Here is a 23674-nt window from a genome sequence, read left to right as displayed (position 1 = left end):
AAGGAACTCACTTTCACAATGCAAAAAAAGATAGTGTGGCTAATTTTGGCTCCATAGTTTGTACTCTTGGAGAATTAAAAGAAATTTTTAAAGCAATCATACATAGTGGAGTCTAAATATAAATCCTGTTTTAAACCTTATACAAACAACTTAGCTATTGTTGAAATGTTGCCCAACCTCCAAGACAAGATTTGCAGTAATTAATTTTGATTATTTTTGCCCCCCCCCCCCCAAGATATTTCTTCCATTACTTCAGTGGCATAATTCTGATTAGTGTAAATGCACTATGTAAATGTAAATTTTTCTCTGTTGAGCAAGGGCTGCAAATCCTTTGGTTAGAGGAAGCCACCTGCTGGACTCAATGTGTATTTAAGAGGAGATCACAGAATGGTTTGGGTTGGAAGGGACCTTAGAGATCATCTAGTTCCAACCCCAAAAGACACAGAATTACAATTTATTTCTTGTAATTGATTTCACTATTAATATACAATATAGCACACTAAAATGCTGCACAGAGTCCTACATATTTAACAGCTATGTCTATGAAACAGCTACTTATGACTCACAAGCAAGGGATAAGTAAAAATCCTCAACCTGGCAACAACAGGATAGAGGGATAGAAAACCAGTATCTCAGATAGACTGCTGCCAGAAGTTCCTTTTTAGTCTCCAGCAACTCACTAAACTGAATCTCTGTTTCTTAAGTAGTCTTAGAATGCTGAAGTTTGAGTGAACAACAATGATAATGACGATACAAAAATAAGAGTTTTGATCCAAGTATGTTATGATTCTTTGTCCTTTACTAACATCCAGAGAACAAAGAAAGAAGGCTCCTTTTAAAAGATTTAAGTCATCTAAGTATTCAGAACAAGTAATATTTCAGTTTGCAGTTTCAGTATAAATTTGGGTTTGTCATCTTTTGCACTCACAGGCTTCAGTGTGCTGCACTCCAACCTTTTCTATAATATCCAGGCTTTGCTCACTACTTTAATTAAATGACTGGCAAAATAAGGAACATGCAAAAAACCATGTGAATCTCTCTGGTCTCTACTCACCCATGTTTGCTAAGAGGCACACGACTGCTTGTACATCTGCTCCTGCATACACATCAGACAGGGAACTCACTACGGGCAAGCAAAGTGTGTGCACGCGAATCCGACGCTCACCTAAGAGAAATAAGTGGAAACCATTATGCCTTCTCTCCTGGTAGAAGTAAACAAATTCAGTCATTACAGTATGTCCTCCCATCTAAGATGCACCCATTCTAGAAAACATACCAGTCAGGAAATTGCTGCAACACTGTCTCCCATTCCTGTCTCAATCTGTTCAAATTCTACTCTAAAGCAGCTCAAATTGATAACACAAACTAGCAACATTCACAATAAGTGTCTTGATCCTACAAACAAATACACTGATACCCATACCAAAATTTTGTGCCATCTTCCACCACAGAAATTAGCTGCTATTCTTTATGCCCACCCAATGTAGCAACTGCAGCTTGTTCCAATCCATCCGTCTGTGCATTTGGGCAAAGTGCCTGCCAAACATGCTACTGCTGGTAACAATGGCCAGACTTTTAAGTAAAAGAGTCTTGCTGAATCAGTACTATGTCAGATGGAGATGAAATTGTCACACTAAAACAGAATTTGTAAGGATTTCCAGTGTGTGATTAACTGCCAAGTAGGCTTACTAGCTCTGACAAGATCCACATAGGGTACAGAACACAACAAAAGGCTTTGTAACTAACTATACAAACATTACATTATAAAAAGAAACATAAAGCCCACTGACCAATTAATTTGAATTTATTTACCTTTGCTGGAAGTATACAAAAGAGCTGTTTGAAAACAAACCAAAGATGTGTCAGTCAGACTTTCCTCTATGGACATTTGTACTGCAAATCCAGCATCAGGATTGACATTGGCAAGGGACAGTAAATCAGTAGATCGTACAAAAAAATTCCCATGGAAAGTGTGTATTGAAAGACCTAGAAGCAGATTCAATAATTCAGAGTGAGGTTAAAACAGCATAGAAAACTCTTATCAATAACTAAAACCCACAGCCCTCAAGCTAAGGTTTAAGAAAACAGTAAAAATTCTATCATGTAGAACCAATTAAATGAATCATTAGACATTTCAGCATGATCCTGTAGAGTGCATGTTCAATTCTGAACACTCCAAAGTGAATGATGCCCTTACATTACACATGTCAACTTACAGTGAGATGGTACCATCAACTAAAAAACAAAACAAGAAAACAAACACCAAAAGCTAACTTGACATAAAGAAGGTAACTATCTTATTCTTGAAAGAAAGAGAAATAACATTCAATTTAATGTTGCTTAAGACTAAGCACAATAAAAATGATTGCTAACACACCTACACCAACCTTTCCATATGAATCAGTATTTAAGACGTACCTTTCGTACATCTTATGCGCATAACTGCTTCAAATCCAATCTTTCTTGTAAGGTATCTTTTCAGGTCTTTTTGCAACTTTTCAGCCTGAGCAGGATTATGGGTACGATGGAAAGATGGATAGTAATAGATGCATCCAGCAGAATACTTAGACATGCAAGCTGTGAAGGAAGGAAAGATACAGTTAAGAAGTAAAACTGTAATGTGAAATCAGGACAAAAAATTGTGTCCAGATTTCCACAAGTCACATCTATGTTCATCTTCTCAATATCACCCACATCTGTAAGACAGTGAGAACTGTCCCAGACTCAGGCCACTGAAAACAGAAATGAACCATAATGACCTAATTATACACCAAGCTCAATAAGCATCCTACCTTTGGCAGCTAAGACTGAAGTGCTTGCAAAAACATCTAATAGTGTAGAGGCAAAATTACGTGTGTGTGCAGAGACAAATCTTGGATAATTACTGAAAGATGAAACCTCTGTTCTACCCCTATAATTAAACTTCATTTATTCCTTGCCACGTTTCTGTTTCCTGTTCTTGAGCAGGAGAATACTTCTCATTTAAAACTTTGAAATCCTAGAATAAGTTGTCTGATACCACCAATGTAATACTTCTGTTCTTTACTTCTATCAACTTCAAGGTCAATTCCTTTGCAACATGAGCTGCAATTACAGAAGTGCTAAAATATTTACATGATGTAAGAATTCCTGAGGTAGCCTATGCTTCTGAAGAGAGACAACAGCGCACAAAGAGGGAATGAGGTACTCCTTACCAAGAGAAGCTAGATCAGAATATTGTGAACTTAAGAGAAATAAATCCACAGCAGTCTGCTGGCCGGAGCAGTCCAGTGCCAACTTCTTATAAAAGTCTGTTGCTGGACCAAGATGCTGGACCACCTTTAGTGAATAAATCATACAGGGAAGAGTTAAGGCAACAATCACGGTTTTTAGACTTCATGGAACAAAAGATGTACTATACAGCAGCATCTGAGTAACTGATCACAAACCAATCACAAATATTTGCAGCTTCTTTTGCTTGCCAAGAAAAATGATGCACCAAAGGCCAAAAGACAGCTCACACACTTCAAAACAACACCACACATACATGTATAAACTAGTGATCTTAAATGCATAAACATAGACATAATTAAAATTTAGTGAATTGTTATAAAATAAAACCAAGCATTGATCTGCAGAACTATGCAAGTCAGAAAGACATGGCCAGTCCTTAGTCTCTTGAAATTAGTAGTAAGGTTTTTACCTTTGTGCTTGACCTTTGATTGGGATCTTCTCTGGAATGCAAAAGCCCCGCTCCCAAAGACGGTAGCTGAGTTTGAAACACAGAGATCCGACCACCCGTTGGAGACATCAGTTTAAATGCAGCCTGAAGAGCAGGGCCCAATGCACTGTGTGTTTCTCTAGTATTGGTGAACATATTTGGTAATGCATTCAGTAGATCTTTTATCAGCTGCAGAACAAACGAGATTTTGTAAGTTTGACATTTTCTGCTGTTTCTAAAAAGCTGTATTGCCATGACTAAAGTGAAAGAATTAGTACCAAATATTTCAGTTTAGTTTTAATACACTAAGGAAAACAAAGTTGTAATTTTAAAAGCTGTGATGTATCAAAGAAACAACATGTAATACTTCCATAATGAAAATTTAGCATTGGAACCACATATTATGAAGATAAGCTTGAATTCAAAGTTTAACACGAGCATCTATTTTGAACATTTAACACCTTAAATTTAATGATGTATTTTGAGCAATCATACCTCTTTGCTTTCATGGAGATTTACAAGTAAACTATCTGGTGTAGGTAGGAAAATATCTGTAGAGAGAAAAGAAAAAAACTTTTTTATTAAAGAAAAAGGTAGCACTAAAATAGAACAAAACATTTCATTGCCCACTGCTACACACACACACCACAAAACAGTCTACTTTTCTAATATGTGTTAGAGAGAGTAATACAGTCTATACAAAGCTTGTCCTATTCAAAGCAAAATTAACCTTTGAATTTCACATTTTAAACATGGCCTACTCTGTAGTTAGTGCAAGACTATTTTTCAAAAAAATACTCTGTAAAATACCAAATAGTTGAGAGATTCTAGCCTTCGTTCTGGGAAAAAAATAAATAATAGGTTCTCAAAAATTCAACTTCCATTTTCTTTTTACTTACCATCAATATCTGAGACAATCAGCATCTGAGGCTGTGATAAACCTTCTTGCAAGTTGTAAAACTGAACAGTGCTGTCAAACGTTATGAACCCTATTCTTGTTCTTGAATCTCCAGGCAGCCTGAAGCAATTAAAAATAAACTATTAAGCCCTAAATCTCTCTCTCAAGGCAGAAAGATACTCAGGTCTCCTGCTGATGTTAGCAGAAACTCAGTTCATGTGTAAAGAAGTGACGGGAGAGAACATAAGAAGGGAGATCTGAAGCATGAATACAAGCAATATCCCCTCAATATTTTCTGAAGAGCTGGGGTAATAATACAGTTTATAAAACCAAGTGTTACAGACAAGCACTCACTATTAATTGATGTTTTGTTTCAAAAGAGAACTTTATAGGTTCATTTAAACATTACACATGAAAGAAGGCAGCCTTTTCAGTTCTTTAATAGAAAACATTGCATTGTGCTCTTTCCTAATTCAGAGCCCCCATTCACTAATGCAGTTAGTGTAGCTGTAGTTGCAGAGTACTTACAGCTCTAAACCAAAATCCAATGTCTCTACAATGCAACATACTTACTTCTCATGTGGACCATATTTCAGTGTATGGCAGGCATAATACAAAATTAAAGACTACATGGGATTTCTCAAATAAAATATAAAAAACATCATCAAGTGCTGAAAACCATGACAGTGACCAAAAGCAATAGAGGCAAATATTGTTGTTACCATCTGGGTATATAAATGAGGTGGATGCACTGATTTTCTTGTAGACTTTGCATGGGATTTTATGAATTTTCCTAAAATAATTAAGCATGTTTCTGAGAATCTGTTGACAAAACAGCTGTAAAAAACTGAACAAAGAAAGACTGAACCAAAAAATGGAAGTGAAGATTTTTAATGTATATGTTGGTTTCTTCATGAGAAAACCAAGCTCCCCAAGAAAAACTTGAAGAAAGGAATTTTCAAGGCAAGGCCTCCACAGGATTAGCTGTCAAAAGGCATGAACACAGTGAAGCTCATTAATCCTCGCTCAAAAAGCACGAGCAACAGTCCCATACACGCTGTCCCAGTGCAAAAATGAAAACACACAGAAACTGGCACAGGTAGATCTGGGTAACTGTGATCTAAGAAAACCAAACTGACAACAGAATTCACCTGGGCAGTCTCACTCTCAATCCAGTTTGCAGCACCTCAGATGTTTCAGCACAAGAACCAGACAATTTAAGCTCTGTAATTTATTTTTTTTGTTGTTCTTGGCGGGGGAAAGAATGCAATTTAAAAATCTTTGTACAATCAACATGTTGTTAGAAGTTACAGCTAAATATTCCTTGCAGATAAGTAAGTAAATTATATGCAGATACACATGCCGGGAAGAAATTCCAGGCAATGGAACTTCTGCCCTTTAGGGACAGAATGTTTAGACACTTTGAAACTTCCTTCAAAATTTTAATTGACAATTCTTCATAACAACATGTTAGCTGATTTGAAAAGGTTATTTATACTCTTACTTGTCTAGGTTTTCCAGCAATGACTGGCAGACTATTGTCAAATATCCAGCTTCCACTGCATTATGAGACACATCTAAAACAAATAAATATACCGCAGGCTGAGGAGGACGAAGCTACAAAGTAAAAAAAAACAAAACAAAACAAAAACACTCAAAAATCATATTCAAAGAAATGTTAAAAGTGATTAGTCATTAGAAAGGGAAGTAGGAAAAGGGAATACTTAGAAAAATGCAAGGTATACATTATGAAATAAAGGTAATTTACTAAGCAATGTGCACATAGACTTAACCACAATCCCCAGTGGTTAGTAACTGCCATTTGTAGTTAACATAAAATACTATACTTCAGGAAAAAAAAGGGTGTTTTAGTCCCTCCTTCCAACAGTCAAACATGATGAAAGATACGGACTCCCATCTTTTAAATTCCATTGTTCTTTCAGTACATGGACAATGTGATCCATTAAACAGGGTTAAAGTATCCTACCTACATCCTTCCCCCAAGAATAGGATGTGTAACAAGCTCTGTTTATTCACTGTTCAATGTGTCTGCCACAGTGTTTCAATTCAAAGACAAGAGAACAATTTATTTTTGCTGCTGCTAATAATGTCATTATGAACTAGGTTTTTTCCCACTATCACAGCAATTGTAAGCTGACTCCTAATAAGAATCATTTCTTCACAACTACTAATTAGAAATTTGAAGCTGAATTAATTTGCTTATTATTCTATTACTGGTTTTTCAAAACCTCCTCAAAAGGAGAGAGAAAGGCAGAAATTACACTGCATCAGATTCAAATCTGACCGTGCCACATTAAACTACACTGGATTACAACACACATTGAATTACCTTTAAGTGAAAATCTTCTGACTGTGTACATTAACCAAAACTCAAAATATGAATTTAACTATTCCTTGATGTTAAGACGAGCTTCATGGGAAAATTAATACACATCACAGGAGCAATATGCAACATTAATTACAAGCACTATTATATTAATATGCAATTGCTGTTGAAGCTACCACAAAAACTTTTTTTACCATATAGTCTGAGGAAGCAATGAATTCCACTGTAGAATTTTGCACCTCTGGCCGTTTGTGAGGCTCTCCATAAGACCGTGTCAGAGGATTATACATAAATTCTTCAGGAACTATTAAAAAAAAATTCCCCCCAATATAGATTATATTTTTGTCAGCAAATAAAAACCATTATTGCAGCTACAACCAAAGTAATGTGGGCACATTTCAATTATTGCACCAGCAAAAAATTCACATTACGGATACATAAAACAAAGGAATATTTCAAATATCTCAAGCATATCTTTAACATCAAAGTTCAGTAATCAGAAAGGTTTTTTTTGAACAACAATATATTCCCAACTATAAAACAGCAATGCAAGTGAGCATTTCACAACGAGCAGCAATCTGTACTGTTTCTCATAACCTCTGGCCTGGATTGCAGTTGTAGCTGTTATTGTGTTTCCATTTGCATATTGCAACTGCAGTCAGTGGGATTAGCTGATTTCATTAGACAAGTAATCAGCATAATATGAATACATTTTCTTCATCTCCCCGAAGATTGCAAAACAATCTTTTGCTTCGAGAAAATGCACAACACATCTGACTTAAGATGTTTTTCAAACTCTCTGGATCATAAGAACACTGTCAGTATAGTCTATGTTTTAATCTAAAGTATCCCATGGACTGATACAATGCAAATACTTGAAAGAGATTCTATAAATGCAAGCATCTCCCGCGACAGTCACTTACCATCATTAACTCTATAGCACAGGTTGCATTTCCACCGCCTTTGATCAATGAAAGAAACAAAAGGGTTGATATAAGTCCTGCAGGATCTGCATCTCACTATTGTGCTTGATGTTATTACTGGTAGTTGCTAAAAAGAAACAATGAAAAGCTGTCACAAAGGTGTAGAATACATTTTATGGAAAACATCACTGTGCAGTACAGTTCATAAAAGCTTTCTAAGACTACATTTTCTATCATCTTTCCTTTTAGCTGTTTAGTTCAATTTCACAGAGTAATTATTATGTCTACTAGAAACAATAGCCCACTTAAAATCAAAACAAGTAACATTTAATTATTGCCTTAATCTAATCTCAAAATCAAAGATGCAGTAAGATCTTAAATGAAATTACTTTAAATTACAGCTACTATAGCAAAAGGAATTATGAAAGATAGGACAACTGAGCGACTCTGTATGAAATATGACAGAAAGCAAACCTTACACAAAGAACACACATTTTATAAAAGGAAGTTATACCAGACAGTTATTCACATTTTTACATAAGTGCTAATAAATTATATTGAGAGGAGTTGCTTAACAATTATGAATATAGCTTCACTCTTACATTGTGCTTACATTCTATTGACAGCAAGTATCAGGCCAGTCACCCATTCAAACCAAGCACCTCTCTCCAGGAGAGCTCTGTGAACACCTTTTCAAGAGGTATCTGACAGTTGTGAGCCCAACACACAGAGCGGCGATTCTTTGGAGAACCACAGGAAAGCAAAGATTTCCATCAACACAAAAAGAAACTTGAAGGACTTCTCCAAAGCTTCTCCCCTATGAATTTCAATGAAGTAGCAATTTCAAGGCTTTTTTTGCTCTCCTCCTCTCTAAGTCACAGACAATTTTTTGGTACTTCTGTTAAACTTAGGACTTAAGAGTCATTATATTTTATTGTTTGAATGAAAATAGAACAAATGCATATATAAAATAAACACACTGAAAAAAAAGTAAGATACTTTACCGTTAAGTCCCTGAAGGGATGCAGCAACAAACCCAAAGGAAGCTTAGCTCTGTTTAACAAAGCCTGTGTCTGTGGAATATTTGTCAATGTACATCGAAATGAGCTGAAAGGAAACAGAAAAATTATGTTAAAAACAACATTTTAAAAGATGCTGAAAACATTGTGTTAACACCTGATTTTAAAGAACTTAGAAATTTAAGAAACCCTATGTTTTACAAAGATAATTTAATTTTAAAAAATGCAAACCGATTTTTAGAATGGCTTCCTAAGGAAATGAACAAAAAAATACTCCCCTGCTCCGCAGTTTAGTAGTTCAGCAATACAAGTATAACAAAACTAACTTGCAATTAAGAGACAGAAAACCTTTAGGTACAATACTCAATGAAAACTACGTATTTTTCTATTCATTATAAAGACTTTTCCAGTGAAGGAACTACAGAAGTAATAGAGTATTTGACTAGTTCTCAGGATGTCATATTTATGTAAGAAAACAGCAGAAAACAATCCCAAATACTGAGAGAGTAAAAACCTCTTGTTTTGTGTAACCTGAAGGGACACTAAAAAAGCCCAAGGCACAAACAGTGTGGTCCGAAGTGTTCCACATATAAGAATGACTTCCTGGCCTTCGGTTTTCTGATTTCTGCTTTCTGGTGGGACCATGCACTGTCACTACAGCAATAAGGATGCTGTGTCACTTTAGGGCAATGAAGAATATTTATTTTGGAATTACAAACAAAATCTCTGGGGAATAGCACTTCCCATTGTACTTAGCTGCACGTGACTTGGGATAGTTGATAATACTACTTAATGTTAATCAGAGGTAAAAGGATATGTGATTGCAGAATTACCATAATAAAATATATTCATACATTATTACATGTATTCAGGCATGATCATAATATTTTTGTGAAGAAAATCCTATGCAATATTATGAAAATATTCTATTAAACATACTGCATAACATTAAGGTGTTTATTAAAAGACTGGTTTTTTTTAAATGGATAAAACAAGGTGAAGATAAAACAAAATTATTAAAGTATTAGGAAACAAGCTACACTCACTGCATATTATGTATTCTGATGGCAGGACAGTTTCAATACTTGTGTAAGTATTCAGAGGATAAACTTATTTTCAATTGAAAGGGGTTTTATTAGCTCATCACTAAGATTTAAAGTCAGGAGTCGGTTTAGACATTTTTTGACATTTTAAATAATTATTGCCCACTAAAAAATATAAGATGCTGTCCCAGACCCAGTAAACTTACTCTGGACTGCAGTTTAATTTCCTAAGATCAGAATTCAAGTTAGGCACAGGTGCTGGAACTGAAGACACCGGTAAAATATTTCTATCATGTGTAAGGTTTACTGGTCTCAAGCTTTCTGGCTGCTGAGAATGCTGTAGACTTAACCCTCCTAAAGAAGAGGACAGCTGGTTCACACCTGGATATTGCTGAAAAAAGTAACAGCATGACAAACAGGTAAACACACAATGATGTGTAAATAACAACCTTCAATCTTCTTGTAATTCCCTCCATCCCAGGCATGTATTAAAAAAAGATACAGCAGCAGTTAGTAACAAACCCACACAAACAAAGTTGTACTGCAGAAATTTAAAAATGCTAAGACAAATGTGACACACCTTCCAAATGTGTATCATTGGACAAAATTCAAATTCATTACACAAATCAACACTGGAAGTCACACATAATCCTTCAATCTCTCCAGGCATAAGAAAACAAGTTACTAAAAATGCTGACACAATTTCTCTCCCACTCTCTGCTGCAATTTAACTTATGTTACAATAAACTTTTCCAAGTTACAGACACTGCCTTTAAATATTTAAATTGAAACAAAACACCATAGAAGAGGAGAAAAAGTTAGGTTGGAAGGCACCTTTGAGGTCTGGTAGTCGAACCCCTTGCTCGAGCAAGGCTAACTTAAAAGTTAATTTAGGTTGCTCATATAGACTTGTCCAGCTAAGTTTTGAAAATATCTAAGGATTGACAATTTCACAGCACAATCTGTTCCAGTGCTTCCCCACTCCCATCCTGAAGAATTTTCTCCTAATAGATCCAACCACAATTCACTTGAAGCAACTGCTGTTCTTTTACAGTGTGCTCCTGAAAAGAGCTTAACTCCATCTTACATTAAAGATGAAGCCAATCCTTTCAATTAAAAAAAAAAAAATTAAATTAAACATTTATTCCAAATCACATTTTACATTATGGCTGTGACAGTGAAAGCGCTCCTGGTTGTTATATGCAGTAAGGAATTTTGGTCACCCACCACAGCAGTTTCACTGTTTTGCCAACTGGCTCTTATTCAGAGAGCAGGATTTGTGTATCATTATGTTTCTTTTTCAAGACCCCTTCACACATACATTTCTCTGCACTTCTTCAGCAGTTGTGTCTTGCCCCAGTGTCTGGCTCTTCTGTCACTGTTCTCAGTGTACAACAGGAATCAGGTGATTGTACACAATTTCTTGGGTGTTTGGTGCTCTCTTTACCAGGAAAACAGATCAGATGTAGGCAGCCTGCTCCACTGCACATGCCCAGCACAAGCTCTATAGAGCTCTCTATCTGGACCCTATGCCATGCCTTGCTCATAAGATCATTTGAGATCATAGCCTATGCTCTGATATATGCTGATCAAGTACTTCCTTATGCTTCTTCATGGTTTCCTATCAATAAAGTCCAGCTCTTTCAAACACCAAACCTCAACACTGTGGAGGTTGCTCATAACTGGTGAAGCAAACTTGTTCGTCTAACTACTTGGAGGCACTCTTAAAATTTTCATTCAAAAGCCTGCTAGTAAGTTTAGAACCACAGCTATGACATCAATATTATACCTAATATTTATTGTCTCAGAAATTATAAAAATATGAAAATAAAGGGGAAATAGATCACACAGAAAACGGTTTTCTCACAAAGTACTTAATGAAGTAATATTTAAATTAAAAATACAAGCCTGTGGATAGTGCTGAAAACCAGGATGGTGTCCTGGATTACTGGGCTGCACAGGAGTAGGTGGTGTTGCATTTTGGTAGCCTGGCTGCAGTGCTGGATATCCATAACCAAAGGGCTTAGAAGCTTTTGATGTTTGGAGGACTGATGGAGCGGGAACTGGGCTGCTGGTCACAGAACGTGTCTCTGGAAGGACAAAAGAAATCCCACAGGTATTCAATATACTTACTATTTCCTTCTAAATTTAAATGTAAACTAAATGTTTTAAAACAACATTGCCATTTATAAGTTTTTTCATTATCCATCAAGTTATTTTTCTGCACTGAAAAAAGAAATTAGCAAGGAAGATTATTTCAAGAATACTGACAAAGACAGTGTATATGGGAAGATGACCAGAGACTTGTGTCACTACAAACAAAATGTTGCTTTACAAAAAGAGGGAACTTGAAAAAAAATTATTTCAACTGAATAAAAAAAGAATAACCCCTTAGAACCACATTTTATTCCAACATATACATTTGATATAAACCACAGAAGAGACCAAGTCTCCCCTCTACCACTTCTGAATAATGTCAAAACATGACTAGAATCATTCTGTGATTCTAGTTAATGAAAAGCTGTGTCTACAGTTAGAGAATAGTTCAGTTGGCTTAATCTTATGTTCTGACAGTATTCACAAATGGCAGAGAAGAAACTAAGCATGGTCTCTCTTGACGTTAATAACTGATACAAGTTTCTCTTGTATATCACTGCAGTACAGTTTAGTTCCATTAGTTTTAGAAGTCAAACTGAAAGTAAGACATAGACCTAAATCCATAGTGAAGTTAACAGTTGTAAATAGATGAAACTACTCTTTAGAAATGTCTACAAATGTGAGCTAAGTTTCAGAAGAATTTAAGCTTGCTAAAGTCCACTGGGAAAAGTGCAAGCAAAGAAACAAAGCACTCCAGAAACCAACTGCCAAGAAACTATGTTTGGAATGAACACTCCGTGAGGGAAAAAAATCCAATAAACTAAAAAATCAACAGATTTAAGAAATGTAATGTTGACTCTGTTTAAGGAAAAAAAGAAGGAACAAGTTGTTTTTAGAATATGCCTTCAGCAGAACCAAAATAGTTAGTTATTAGGCAAGAAGTTAGAATTTTTAATCCTGCTAGACCCTATGTGGATAACAATATCAGCTTTCTAATTGAGAGAGACCTCACTTTAATCAGGAACCCATCAAACTAAGGCAAACTACTGTGACACTCCCAGGGGCCAGAACAAGGCAAAAGAGCCAGGAGGGGTAGGCCGTCCAAATTAATTCAATTATCATTTAAAATACTGGATAAAATACTTTGAATAGCATCTTTTCCACTTGCTCATAATATGGCAGCTCTACAGATTTCAAGACCAAGGTAGTCAGCCAGTGGGTTCATTCAGAACCAACCAGACAGTCCTGATATTTTTAGAGCTAAGAGTAAGCAAAATAGCAGCCATTTTCTTTAAATGAAGAAAAATAAAAGAAAATAACCTGATCCAAGCATCTCTGCAAGCTGATATTGTTGGTCTCCCAAAACTTCTGTGATGTGTCAGCCACTATTATCAGCTCCTAATGTCAACAGCACAATCAGGCATACAGTATAATCTAGAAAAAGATGCCGCTTTCACACTTAGCATATATTCAGCACTACGCTCAATACTACAGTGGAAAGTATGACATGATTCAAGGAAGTTTTATTAAATGGTTATATGAACTTCAGTGTTAAAAATGTGAAAAGTTATTAAAATAGGCATGTATGTTTTCTCTGATGATTTCCCTTGTTCCTTTTATAGGCATCACCTTTCATCTACTTGTTAATTAACAATAACAACACCAGAAATAATAAAAAACCCACATTTAAGTACTTAAATAAATAATTCAAAACAAACATCTTACCTGGATAGCCACCTCCTTCCAGGGCATCATAATTGTTCAGAACAGGAGAGGCACTGCTTGTAGTAGAGGAACTATCAAGTGCTGGGGGAGGAAAATAGTTTAACTTTAGGTACATCAGAAACGGCAAATTTTTGATAAATAAGAGACTGAGTGGTTTTTTTTAAACCTTTGATAAGAAACTGTCAAGAAAGATCCTGGGAAAAAAACCCCACCACTTCAGCTCTAAGACTTGAAAACTATTACCACTGTAAAGAGGAAAGGGAGAAAGTATAATCAACATGATACTAAAAACAAACAAGCACATGCCCAACAAACAGCAAGAGAGATCAATGGGGAAAAGACAGAAACAATGAAAAAAGTTGTTTCTTGAAATAAAAAAATATTTTTCTATTAAACCAAAAGTTACTTCTAGAATACACCAACTGAAGCCATGCTTATTTTAAAAACAGTCCATTCATGACTTTCATCACAACTGCAAACAACAGAAGATTCCCATGGTCTTCAGAGTGATTATCCACCACCCCACCTTCAAGCCAAACTGCCACGTATTTAATTCTTCCCTCCCTTCTGTACTGTTCTAATTCACAGCTTGCTTTCCTTTCAGGCTAAAGATTCTACTTTTCATTATCACGGACAAGAGGTCTCAGCTTCAGTTGGTAAAAACTTGGGCTCAGCCAAGAGAAGCTAAGTAAAAAGTAACTATGTAAAAGTAAGTACCAAATGTTAACTTGACAGATACAAAAAAGCACAATGAGCACATAGCTAGTTGTTAGTGCTCAAGAGACTCAATTGATTAATTTTCAGTTCAACCTATGCACAGATCTTTAATATCTTATTGTAAAACATATTGCAAAACAAAAAATTATTTTAAACCATATCTTCCAATGCCACTTCACATCCATTTATTTCTGAAGAAAAAAGGGCCAAGAAGATTAAAGGTATCTGCTCTTTAAAACACACCAAGCCATGAAGTGCGATAGAAAAGAAAGTGTCTATTTAAGAATTAAGAAAAAAATGAAAATCCTGTATTTATAATTTTTGTGGCAGAACAGACTCAAAAGATTCACTGATACTGTTCTACTCAGAAGGATCAACCACGACCACACATCCCATTGCAAAGCTGGAAGTAGTTCAAGGGAGAACTTCAATGGTGGAATATTTGAAATTTCCAAGTAAAGAGACTCCTGCATATGAAAAGATAACATCACTAACATTTGGGACGAAGCAATACCATGGCACCATCCTGACAGCATACATAATTTTTGAGCATTTTGCCTTTAAAGCATTCAACTAAGATATAGAAAAGCTATTAAAAAAAATCCGTAACACTAACAATAATATATTACTTAAAGGAAAATTTAATGCTGTCACACTCATACAATCTTAGTTTTCAGATTTTCACTGTAAATTTTCTTTTTTTTCAATCCTAGAAGTTACAAAAGAACATAATTGCAAGATTTTATTTTCTATTCTAGAACCTGAAGGAAACAAGATTCATGACTTCTACCCTGATCAGGATTAAGGCTTTTAAAGCTAAGTCTTACTACAGAAAAGTTAAAATATACTTTTGTTACGTCAACAAAATAATTGAGAAGTTACACAAACAACCAGATCTCCAAAACCTATTTTTCATAAAACCACTGTGACAGTCTGAGCCAGAAATTTGTCTACTGAAATCTGTTTAGGATTTGCATTAGCTCCTGGTGACAGGGCACAGAACAGGATGTTGCTTATTAATCAGGTAGCTTCTGTATTGAATCTGGGTGCCCTTTCACTCTTTTCCTTAAGATAAATTTAAATGCAATGATACCTCCAAGACTACAGGTTTTAGTGAAGTACAGAACTTGAGAGAGAATGATGGTAGGGAGTACGAAACTTCGTTTAGGGAACAAAGGAGAGAAAGGTTACAATTGATAAAAAACCAACCAACATCATTTGAAAGAAACCTTAGCATGTGAACCCAACACACTGTTCTTAATTATGACCTGGATGTCATCACTGGTTTGTTCCATTCTTCACAGAATTATTATGAGTACACTACACTATTTTCCCAGTATTCTAGTTGATGATTTAATTATTTTAATAAAACTCTGAACTATATGGCAGTGATTTTTTTCTGAAAGCATGAATTATAAAACTAAAGAAAAAGCTACAACGGTTTCCTATTCCCAATCAATACTAAAAGCCAGCTGTACAAGGTATGCGCTGTTACCTCCATCTATCAACAAGGGTAGTAGTCTAATGTTTATCTGAAAAAGCTTTTTATACTGCTACCACTCATGCAGACAGTAAAGACTTCTCTAAGTTCCAAGAAAATAAGTTACCATAATTGAAGAAACTAAACTGGTGAGAAACATTAAACTCACAAAACCAGGTCATTCTGACAAAAGACATGCAAAATCCTTGCAACCAAGTATGTAACGCTTCAACCAATCAGGACAAACTGCTTCTTTAAAAAAAAAATCCACAAACTTTTTAAGTTTTCCTGCAAAGCAAGCAGATTAACTGAACTTAAGTGCCTGACCATTGAGACACATACCTTAGAAGAAGAAAAAAACCAGCACAGATTAATTTACTGTCTTTAAAAGCACACTTACTACCTCTCAGTGTTTACTACCTTAATTGTAAGACTTCCTTATGCATAGAATGAGAAACAAGGTAAACACTGTTTAGTGTAATGATACAAATGGCATCTGGTTGCTTAACCTGAGCAATTAATCAGTCTAAGTTCTACAGCTAGTTATCTTCTGTTAAAACTCACTGCAAATCAAAATACTAAAAATACGGGAGTCTTGCAAGTTGTAAATATTACTTTTTTAGATTCATAAAACATCTGATATTAACATGACAAAAAAAAGGACCTATTTGTTGGTCACTGTTGAAGTCCTTTTTGTTTACTATACTAGTAACACCTGGGAAATTTCAAGTTGAAGAGTCAGAGTAATGCTTTCTCTTTAAAGGAAGAAAAAGTTTCAGGGGATGGAAATATGGAGAAGACCTTGAGTAGAAAAGAGAATAAGGTACTGGTGTAAAGCTAAAGCCAACCTGCTTCCTCATCCTCCTCATCCTCTTCCTCATCATCTGAACTTGATGACAAGGGAGCTGGTGCAGAGCTAGCTTGATTATTAACATATCCACCATACTGCATGCCTGTGAAGTGGAAAGCACAAACATCAGAGTCAGACAGACAGGAAAGACAAGAAACGAAAGTCACAAATCATTGCATTAAAAGTGAGAGAAATTAGCTCTTCCAGAGAAAATCCCAACATGCAAAAAGTTAAATTTACAACCCTAAAAGCAGTTTTTAGTGGGCTAGTTCAGCAAAATATTAGTAGCACATGGAAGTTAGCAGATAATTTTATATGTGTGTATGTGCATGTGTATCAGGAAGTTAAACACACAGACTTGCTACGTATCTTTTTAATACCAGTTTGTCCAGTGGAGTGCTTTCATAAATTAATACATGGAAATAAAGGAGTTATTTCCACATAAATTTAAATTATGTTATGGAAATGTTTAGTATTTACTTTTGCTTGGCACACCTGCCCCATTTAAGACAAGAACAATTCATGTTGGAATTCTGTCAGAAATGATTGAAATATACTGCTGTTGCCACATGCGAGAGTACAAACACACATACAGAGAGCACAACACAATCAGTGAAATTAAAGCTAGGTAAACATGAAAATTTGGGTTGTTTTATGTTTACATGAGCGCCTAAATTTGGGCTCATAAGCATGTGATTACACCATACACTTCTAGCATCTGGTGCCAATGCAACAACTGTTACTGCTGTCACCTTCACAGTACAACCTAACAGGGTTTTTTTAGTTTTTTAATTGTTTGCTTTTACAGTATCTACTCTAAACATATGTGAACAATACACAAAAGCAACACATAAACATAGCACTTTAAAACAGAGTAAAGCATGCAGCAATGGCTTATAATTAATTTCCTACATTACTTCTTATTGATGAATTTTCAGCATCTCCAAGAAATCTTACGTTTCTCTTGTTACACGGCAGGGTTAGCAAGGATTTTAAATATGCTTTTAGTCAGGCAGTGTCATCCTAAATAAATGCAAGTGATCACTGTTTCTCTCTTATCAATCTAATGGATTGCTATGGCAAGAAAATATCCTAAGTATTCAAAACTCTTCAAATTTTGGGGAATTTGCGGTTTCTTCCCCCATACAAGTACTGTGGCACCACTGTACCACTGAGTAGCATTCTTTATTTTAATACTATAAAGCACTACAGAAGTGTTATGTTATGCATAATCTGATACCATGATGGTAACTAATAATATGCCCATCCACGACTTCAATCAACTGTATCAACCTTTGTTTAAAACATGGCCTATAAACGCTGTTGGTTTCATGGCTTTTTCAAACAGGGTTAGCAAGTGAACCCAAGAGGAGCACTTTAATTTCACTTAAAAAACCCCAACAGAATCAAGGTGAAGAGTATCTACCCAAATATTGGAAGCAAAAACAAAACAAAGCAAAACTTTGTAACAACATTCTTGAGGTGAACTTTCATAGAGAGACTGGTGCAAGAAAACTGGCATAATACTCCTTTATCTAGTGCATTAACACTTGTACAATTCCCATCAAATTTCTCTATAATTCAAATAGTCACAACAATGACTGAAAAATCATCCCAAGGGCAACTGAGTAGATGCAGTGCTTCAGTTTTTCCATACTGATAAAACACAGGGCTAATTTGAGTAATTTCTAGTCCCATCTTTTATAAATTTACTGGATGTACTTGAGCAGGAGAATACAAGAAAATCATTATCTGTGGCAAGAACAGAGTAGAGCTAATAGACTGTGTCTTTCGTCACACCTGGGAGAACTGCTGAGGAATAAAACAGGACAACGGCATTATTGTGAAAGAGAAAAAAATAAAACCTACCTTAAAAAAATTAACATGCAAGTAAAAGGGGAAAAAAGGATGACAAGAAAGGCTGCACTGTAACAGCGAGAACCAAAGTAAAAGTAGATGTGCCCAGTGTGAGAGTGCAAAGACAGACCTCTAATAAACATCATGTACATGGACAGGAAGAAGAAAGAAAGGATATCTACCTGGAAAGTGCATGCCAACGCAAAAATTCCAAGCATGTGCAGATGAGAGAAAAGGACTGGATTAGTCATTCTATCAATGTTCCTTTGAAGCCTTTTGACTACTTTAAAAAAGCCCCAAACAAACAATCTTCTACTGCTAAAATTCCCGCTTTTCCAGTTACTGGTCACATACATTAAGGATGCAGGTGTTCAGAAAGAATACAGAAGAGATTAAAAAAATATGATAGTGACACAGAAGTTTAGGAATTTTAAATTATGTCACTATGAATGCTGTGAAGACAGGGCTGGTATGACTCTTACCAGCCTTATGAGTTTGCGTAGATTTATTTTCACTGCCAGCCAAAAAAACGCTCCTGAGAATAGATCTGGCTAAAAAATAACCTAGTTTAAACAGTCATTTTCAGGGGGAAAAGTCTCCCATTCTAGTTCACTGTCCAGCAATGCCAATAGTAGGCCAATGGGTGGCTGCAGACAGCAGTTCCAAGTGCAATCATGTGCATAATCATGTTTTCTGTTGTGACAACTCAGTATCTTTTACAGATTTGATAATGATGTTAAAATCTCCCAGTTTTAAAACTGCAAAAGATAATTTTGAAATCATTATTTATTTTGAGTCAGATTATTTCATAAATCTGGCCTAAAATGCAATCACAGAACTTAAATCATCACAAATCTCTTGGACTGGAAATTTCTAAAGCCTGCAACCAGTGTACCTGTGATATAATAATATTGCATCCCAAGGCTTTATCCCAGTATAATTTAGACACCTAGAAATGTACGTGGCAGGACACAGAAGATAAATTGGGATAACGACACATTTGCCTGTGAAATAAATCAACTTTTTAGGTATTTTAAGTTCAATCACCCATACCATAAAAGCCTTTAAAACAAAAAGTGCACATTAAATTTCTACAGATAGTTATGTAAGATTAAATAGGCTTTAATACATTTTAAGGTTCTTGTCCTGTTAGAACATAGCCAAATAAACAATCAGAATTTTTTAGTTTTTATAGGAATGCCCCAATAGGAGCCTAAAACAATGAAATTCTCTTGAAAAATTAATTCCAACTGTTTTTTTCACAATGCTTTCATGCAGACAATGGTATTCTATAATTTAGAAAAATATTAAATTAAAAAAAAAAAAAAAACGTCCATCTGATCTCTGCATGGGAAACTTACTTGGAATTCTAACCCAGGCAAATACTCAGTACGTGTTCTATTTTTTCAGTAGGATCATTTCCACAAATTGTTGACAAAAATGTTGTTGATAAAAAAAGCAAAAGTACATTGCTTATTTCAGACTCCTCAAATGAAACTAATTAAGAGTTTGAAGTCTTCCAATGCTCATAAAACCATCATCTGAACATAGAAACTTAAGTGTGATGACATGTAAACAGATAAAATTAGATCAATATAAACTCCTGGCAACTTATCTTTATACTGCCAACATATTGCTCTTAAAGTGTGCTCATTCAGCTACTTACTGCATAGACCTTCACTTAGTGGAAGCATTTGAATGTAGGAAAGAGTTCAGCAGCCACTTCACTGATCTGTAGCTGCCGTACCAGGGGTTCACAGATTCCACAGGAATCACTTCCAGAACACACACATTGCACATCAAAGCAATCACAGTTAAAAAGCTAAGATCTTTTTTCTCATTAAAAACATGGTTTGCAATTTTGTTGGAAGAAGCAGCAACACTTTTTTCTAGCAAGCACACCTACAATACAAAGTCTATCTAGCACCAAAATCAACTATAAAACTGTGCAAGATCCACAGTTCCAAAAATTGACATATTTTCCTTAAAATTATACACCATACATAGGACTTTATAGCAATGAACAATTATTTTTTTGCCTCTAATATATATAGAAATAATTTATGGACAACCTGTAGGCTGCATTCTACCAGAAAAAGGAGGAAATGGAGGAAAAGGGGTAATTTAGTTATTTACGACAGAGGATTTTGCAATTTAAGAATAAAAAAATACACTGCAACAATTACACAACATGCAGTTGACAATCATTTTGAACTCCAGAGATATCACGTTGTTCTGGACAAAATTAATGCCTACTTCCACCCCTCATGCAGAGTTCTTTATCTGCAAGAATTTAAAATTCTGAAATTGCTAAGAGAAAACACGGCCAAAAAAAAAAAAATTCATGCAGTCTATTAGATTTGGAATACTATATACAGAAACATGTAACAATCAAGAGGCAACTCAAAACATCAGTGTAAATTTTAATTTAGAAGAAGGCTCAGGAGCCAAATGATTCTTTGTTAAGATGCTGCCAACATCAGAACAGGAAGGAGCTTATACAAAAACTCCTGTTTTCCCACAATTCTTGCAGCAGCTTTCCACAGGCACTTACAGTTAAGAAAAGAATTATACCAGTTTGCACTTAATCCTCAAACCCACTGTTTCCGCACACAAACTAGCAAATTTCTAGTTTACACTTCATTTTTCAATACAGACTAATTATAACAGCTAAATTTTAGACCTTCTTCTATGAAATAAAAGTAGGGAGCAGCTTTTTAGAAGAATACGGGAACTAAAAGAAGGTTTTTTTGAGCAAGAGACATGTAAGACTGCCAACAAGACAAACAAGCCAAAGACAACACCTGGACAAAGGAAATCAAACACAAGCTGACATAAAACACCACCACTAAGGGAGCCTGATGAGATGCCAGACATGTACTCCAGTCAAACACAGAACAGCAGCAATAAAACTTCCAGCATTCATGTGTGCATGTGGAATAGAGCAGAAGTCTGTACTGTAACTTCCCATTCCCTATTAGTACCTTCCTGAAGGGCCGGCTCTGGTGACTGTGTAACAGATGGTGAAGATGGTGGCTTTGAAGACAGGCTTGGAGCAGGCGACCTTACTGACGACATCACAGCAGAGGAAGCAGATGTTCCAGCTCCAGGCTTGGTAAATGGAACATTCTGGCTCACTGAGTGCCCGGGCTGTGAAGAGTCAATGCCACCTGAAAACAACAGCAGAAAGCAGGAACCCTTTGTATGTACTTGCACAGACAATTACACAACACAAGCAATCGCATTTGATTTCACAGTATCTACAAAAAACAATACAGTACTTCAAAGAGAGATGCCTTCAAACGAGTATCTATGGAAAGGTTGGTTGCTTTAAAAAATTAAATACCTATAGTGCTAAAACTCCATTATAACGAACAAATTGCTCTGACAACTAAGAGCAAAAAAGTGAAAGCAAGACTAAGCTGAAGCTTATTTTTGCTACATCCCCTCAACTCTGTGCTTTTACAAGTTACTCTTCCCACATAAGTGGAATGTAGTTCACCTGAAACAGGCCCCCCTCAACATTCCTCCCACGAGAGGAAACCTTGTGCAGCAGACCAATATTATGCCTCCCTTGCAGTGCTGATCACACTTTGCAATTTGGGTACTCAGTTATGAGACTCATATTCCAAGCAATCTGTTTCAATCAACCCTGAGTATTTCACAAAACTTCTGATGTGTTTTAGGCATCTGGACTAGATATAACCTGCTTTAAAAAAGGTCAGATTAATGCTTTGAGAGATTTGACACAGTCCAGTTCAAAGACAAGGACAACATAAGGGTTGCTCTTTGCTTATAAATTGAGAAAACTTGTATTATGATTCTTTCTAAAAGAACCCTGACAGACCAAGCCGTTAAAAATAAGAAGGAAATTGTTTTACCAAAAATACTGAGTAAACACAGAAATTAAGCAAGAACAAAATTCACCATTTGTAGAGTACTTGTTTAAGTTACAGAATTTGCTAGAGGATGCAGAGGTAATATTAACTTTGCTTCTTCTGCACATATAGCTGTGTAGTTCATAGAGTCCCTTGACTTCTCCTTGAATAATGGGAGGTGATATCTCAAAGAACTTTATGAGCAAATTGAGGTTTCCTTTAGAGGGTGAAGAAGAAGAGGTGGCTTAAAATGATCCTTCTGTTTTTCTTATTTACAGTCAAATTAACAGCACACATCTTTATTATCTTAAGGGAACTTTTATATATTTTGCAATTTTCAATTCTGATGTTGAGCATATATACAGCTTTTTCCCAAGGCTTATCAAAATCAAAATTATGTCCTTTTCCAACGAACATACAGAGCATTTTTATTGAGATGTACTTGCTATAACCTCTGCTTCTACCCACTGTCTTGCAGATTCCCCATGGAAGCTTCAGAACCTGTCAGCAGGAATGCTCTTATTACAGTAGCTTCCTCAAGTAAGATATGCAAGACAATAAGGGAAGTTCTTTGCCACATTCACATGCTTATCCAGGTTTTGTAGCAGAGAATTGTTGTAGGGTGATGGTATTTTCCACATTTCAAAGTCAATATAGCAATGCTGGCAGCATCAAGCACCAGTGTAGAGAGTGCTAAATGCTGTAATGTCAGTGTCACATGCTCAAAGCCAAAACCAATTTACACCTGGATTAGCTGAAGATGTAATACCTTCCTGCCAAGTACTAATATCTATTCTCAAACAAAGGTTATCCAATTACCTTCAAAATTACATGAATCCTTTAAATGCATTGTAAAAAAAAAAAAAAAGTTTTAAAACTCTGAGAAATAAAATGTATTTTTTTCTTTGTATAAAAATTCAACCTGCAAAATTAAATGTTAAACTTTATTTGGTGACTCTGTAAAGGCTTTGAAAGCTGTAAGCAACCAAGACCAAAGGAAACACTGGAACAAAGTTAACATTTAAAAACACATTGTTGGTAACTGTCACCACATGAAACAATCCATGGTTACAGAAATTATGCTATCACCTTTTTTTTTCTCTGGCCAATGAGAAGATTGCATTCTGTCATATAAGTACT

The 23674-nt window shown here is 35.6% G+C and overlaps 1 protein-coding gene across 2 annotated transcripts in view; it reads right to left on the bottom strand.

The window, feature by feature from the left end:
- SEC24B (SEC24 homolog B, COPII coat complex component) overlaps positions 1 to 23674 on the bottom strand; it is a 45980-nt gene that overhangs the window by 9230 nt on the left and 13076 nt on the right. The window contains exons 3-18 of one of the 2 annotated variants that reach the window (XM_048304138.1): positions 21641 to 21826; positions 16798 to 16902; positions 13753 to 13833; positions 11839 to 12020; positions 10137 to 10321; positions 8873 to 8975; positions 7869 to 7995; positions 7140 to 7249; positions 6103 to 6215; positions 4600 to 4718; positions 4196 to 4251; positions 3683 to 3889; positions 3195 to 3318; positions 2419 to 2577; positions 1813 to 1986; positions 1055 to 1165 (exon numbers count right to left, since the gene is read on the bottom strand). In XM_048304138.1, coding sequence (XP_048160095.1) covers positions 1055 to 1165; positions 1813 to 1986; positions 2419 to 2577; positions 3195 to 3318; positions 3683 to 3889; positions 4196 to 4251; positions 4600 to 4718; positions 6103 to 6215; positions 7140 to 7249; positions 7869 to 7995; positions 8873 to 8975; positions 10137 to 10321; positions 11839 to 12020; positions 13753 to 13833; positions 16798 to 16902; positions 21641 to 21826 — 2142 coding nt within the window. The remainder of the gene's footprint in view (positions 1 to 1054; positions 1166 to 1812; positions 1987 to 2418; positions 2578 to 3194; positions 3319 to 3682; positions 3890 to 4195; positions 4252 to 4599; positions 4719 to 6102; positions 6216 to 7139; positions 7250 to 7868; positions 7996 to 8872; positions 8976 to 10136; positions 10322 to 11838; positions 12021 to 13752; positions 13834 to 16797; positions 16903 to 21640; positions 21827 to 23674) is intronic. The other variant, XM_048304139.1, reaches the window with a different exon arrangement.

The sequence above is a fragment of the Corvus hawaiiensis genome, chromosome 5 (assembly GCF_020740725.1).
Source record: "Corvus hawaiiensis isolate bCorHaw1 chromosome 5, bCorHaw1.pri.cur, whole genome shotgun sequence".
Classification (NCBI taxonomy): domain Eukaryota; kingdom Metazoa; phylum Chordata; class Aves; order Passeriformes; family Corvidae; genus Corvus; species Corvus hawaiiensis.
Note: the sequence above shows the minus strand (reverse complement) of the source record. Positions and strands in the feature narration are given on the sequence as shown.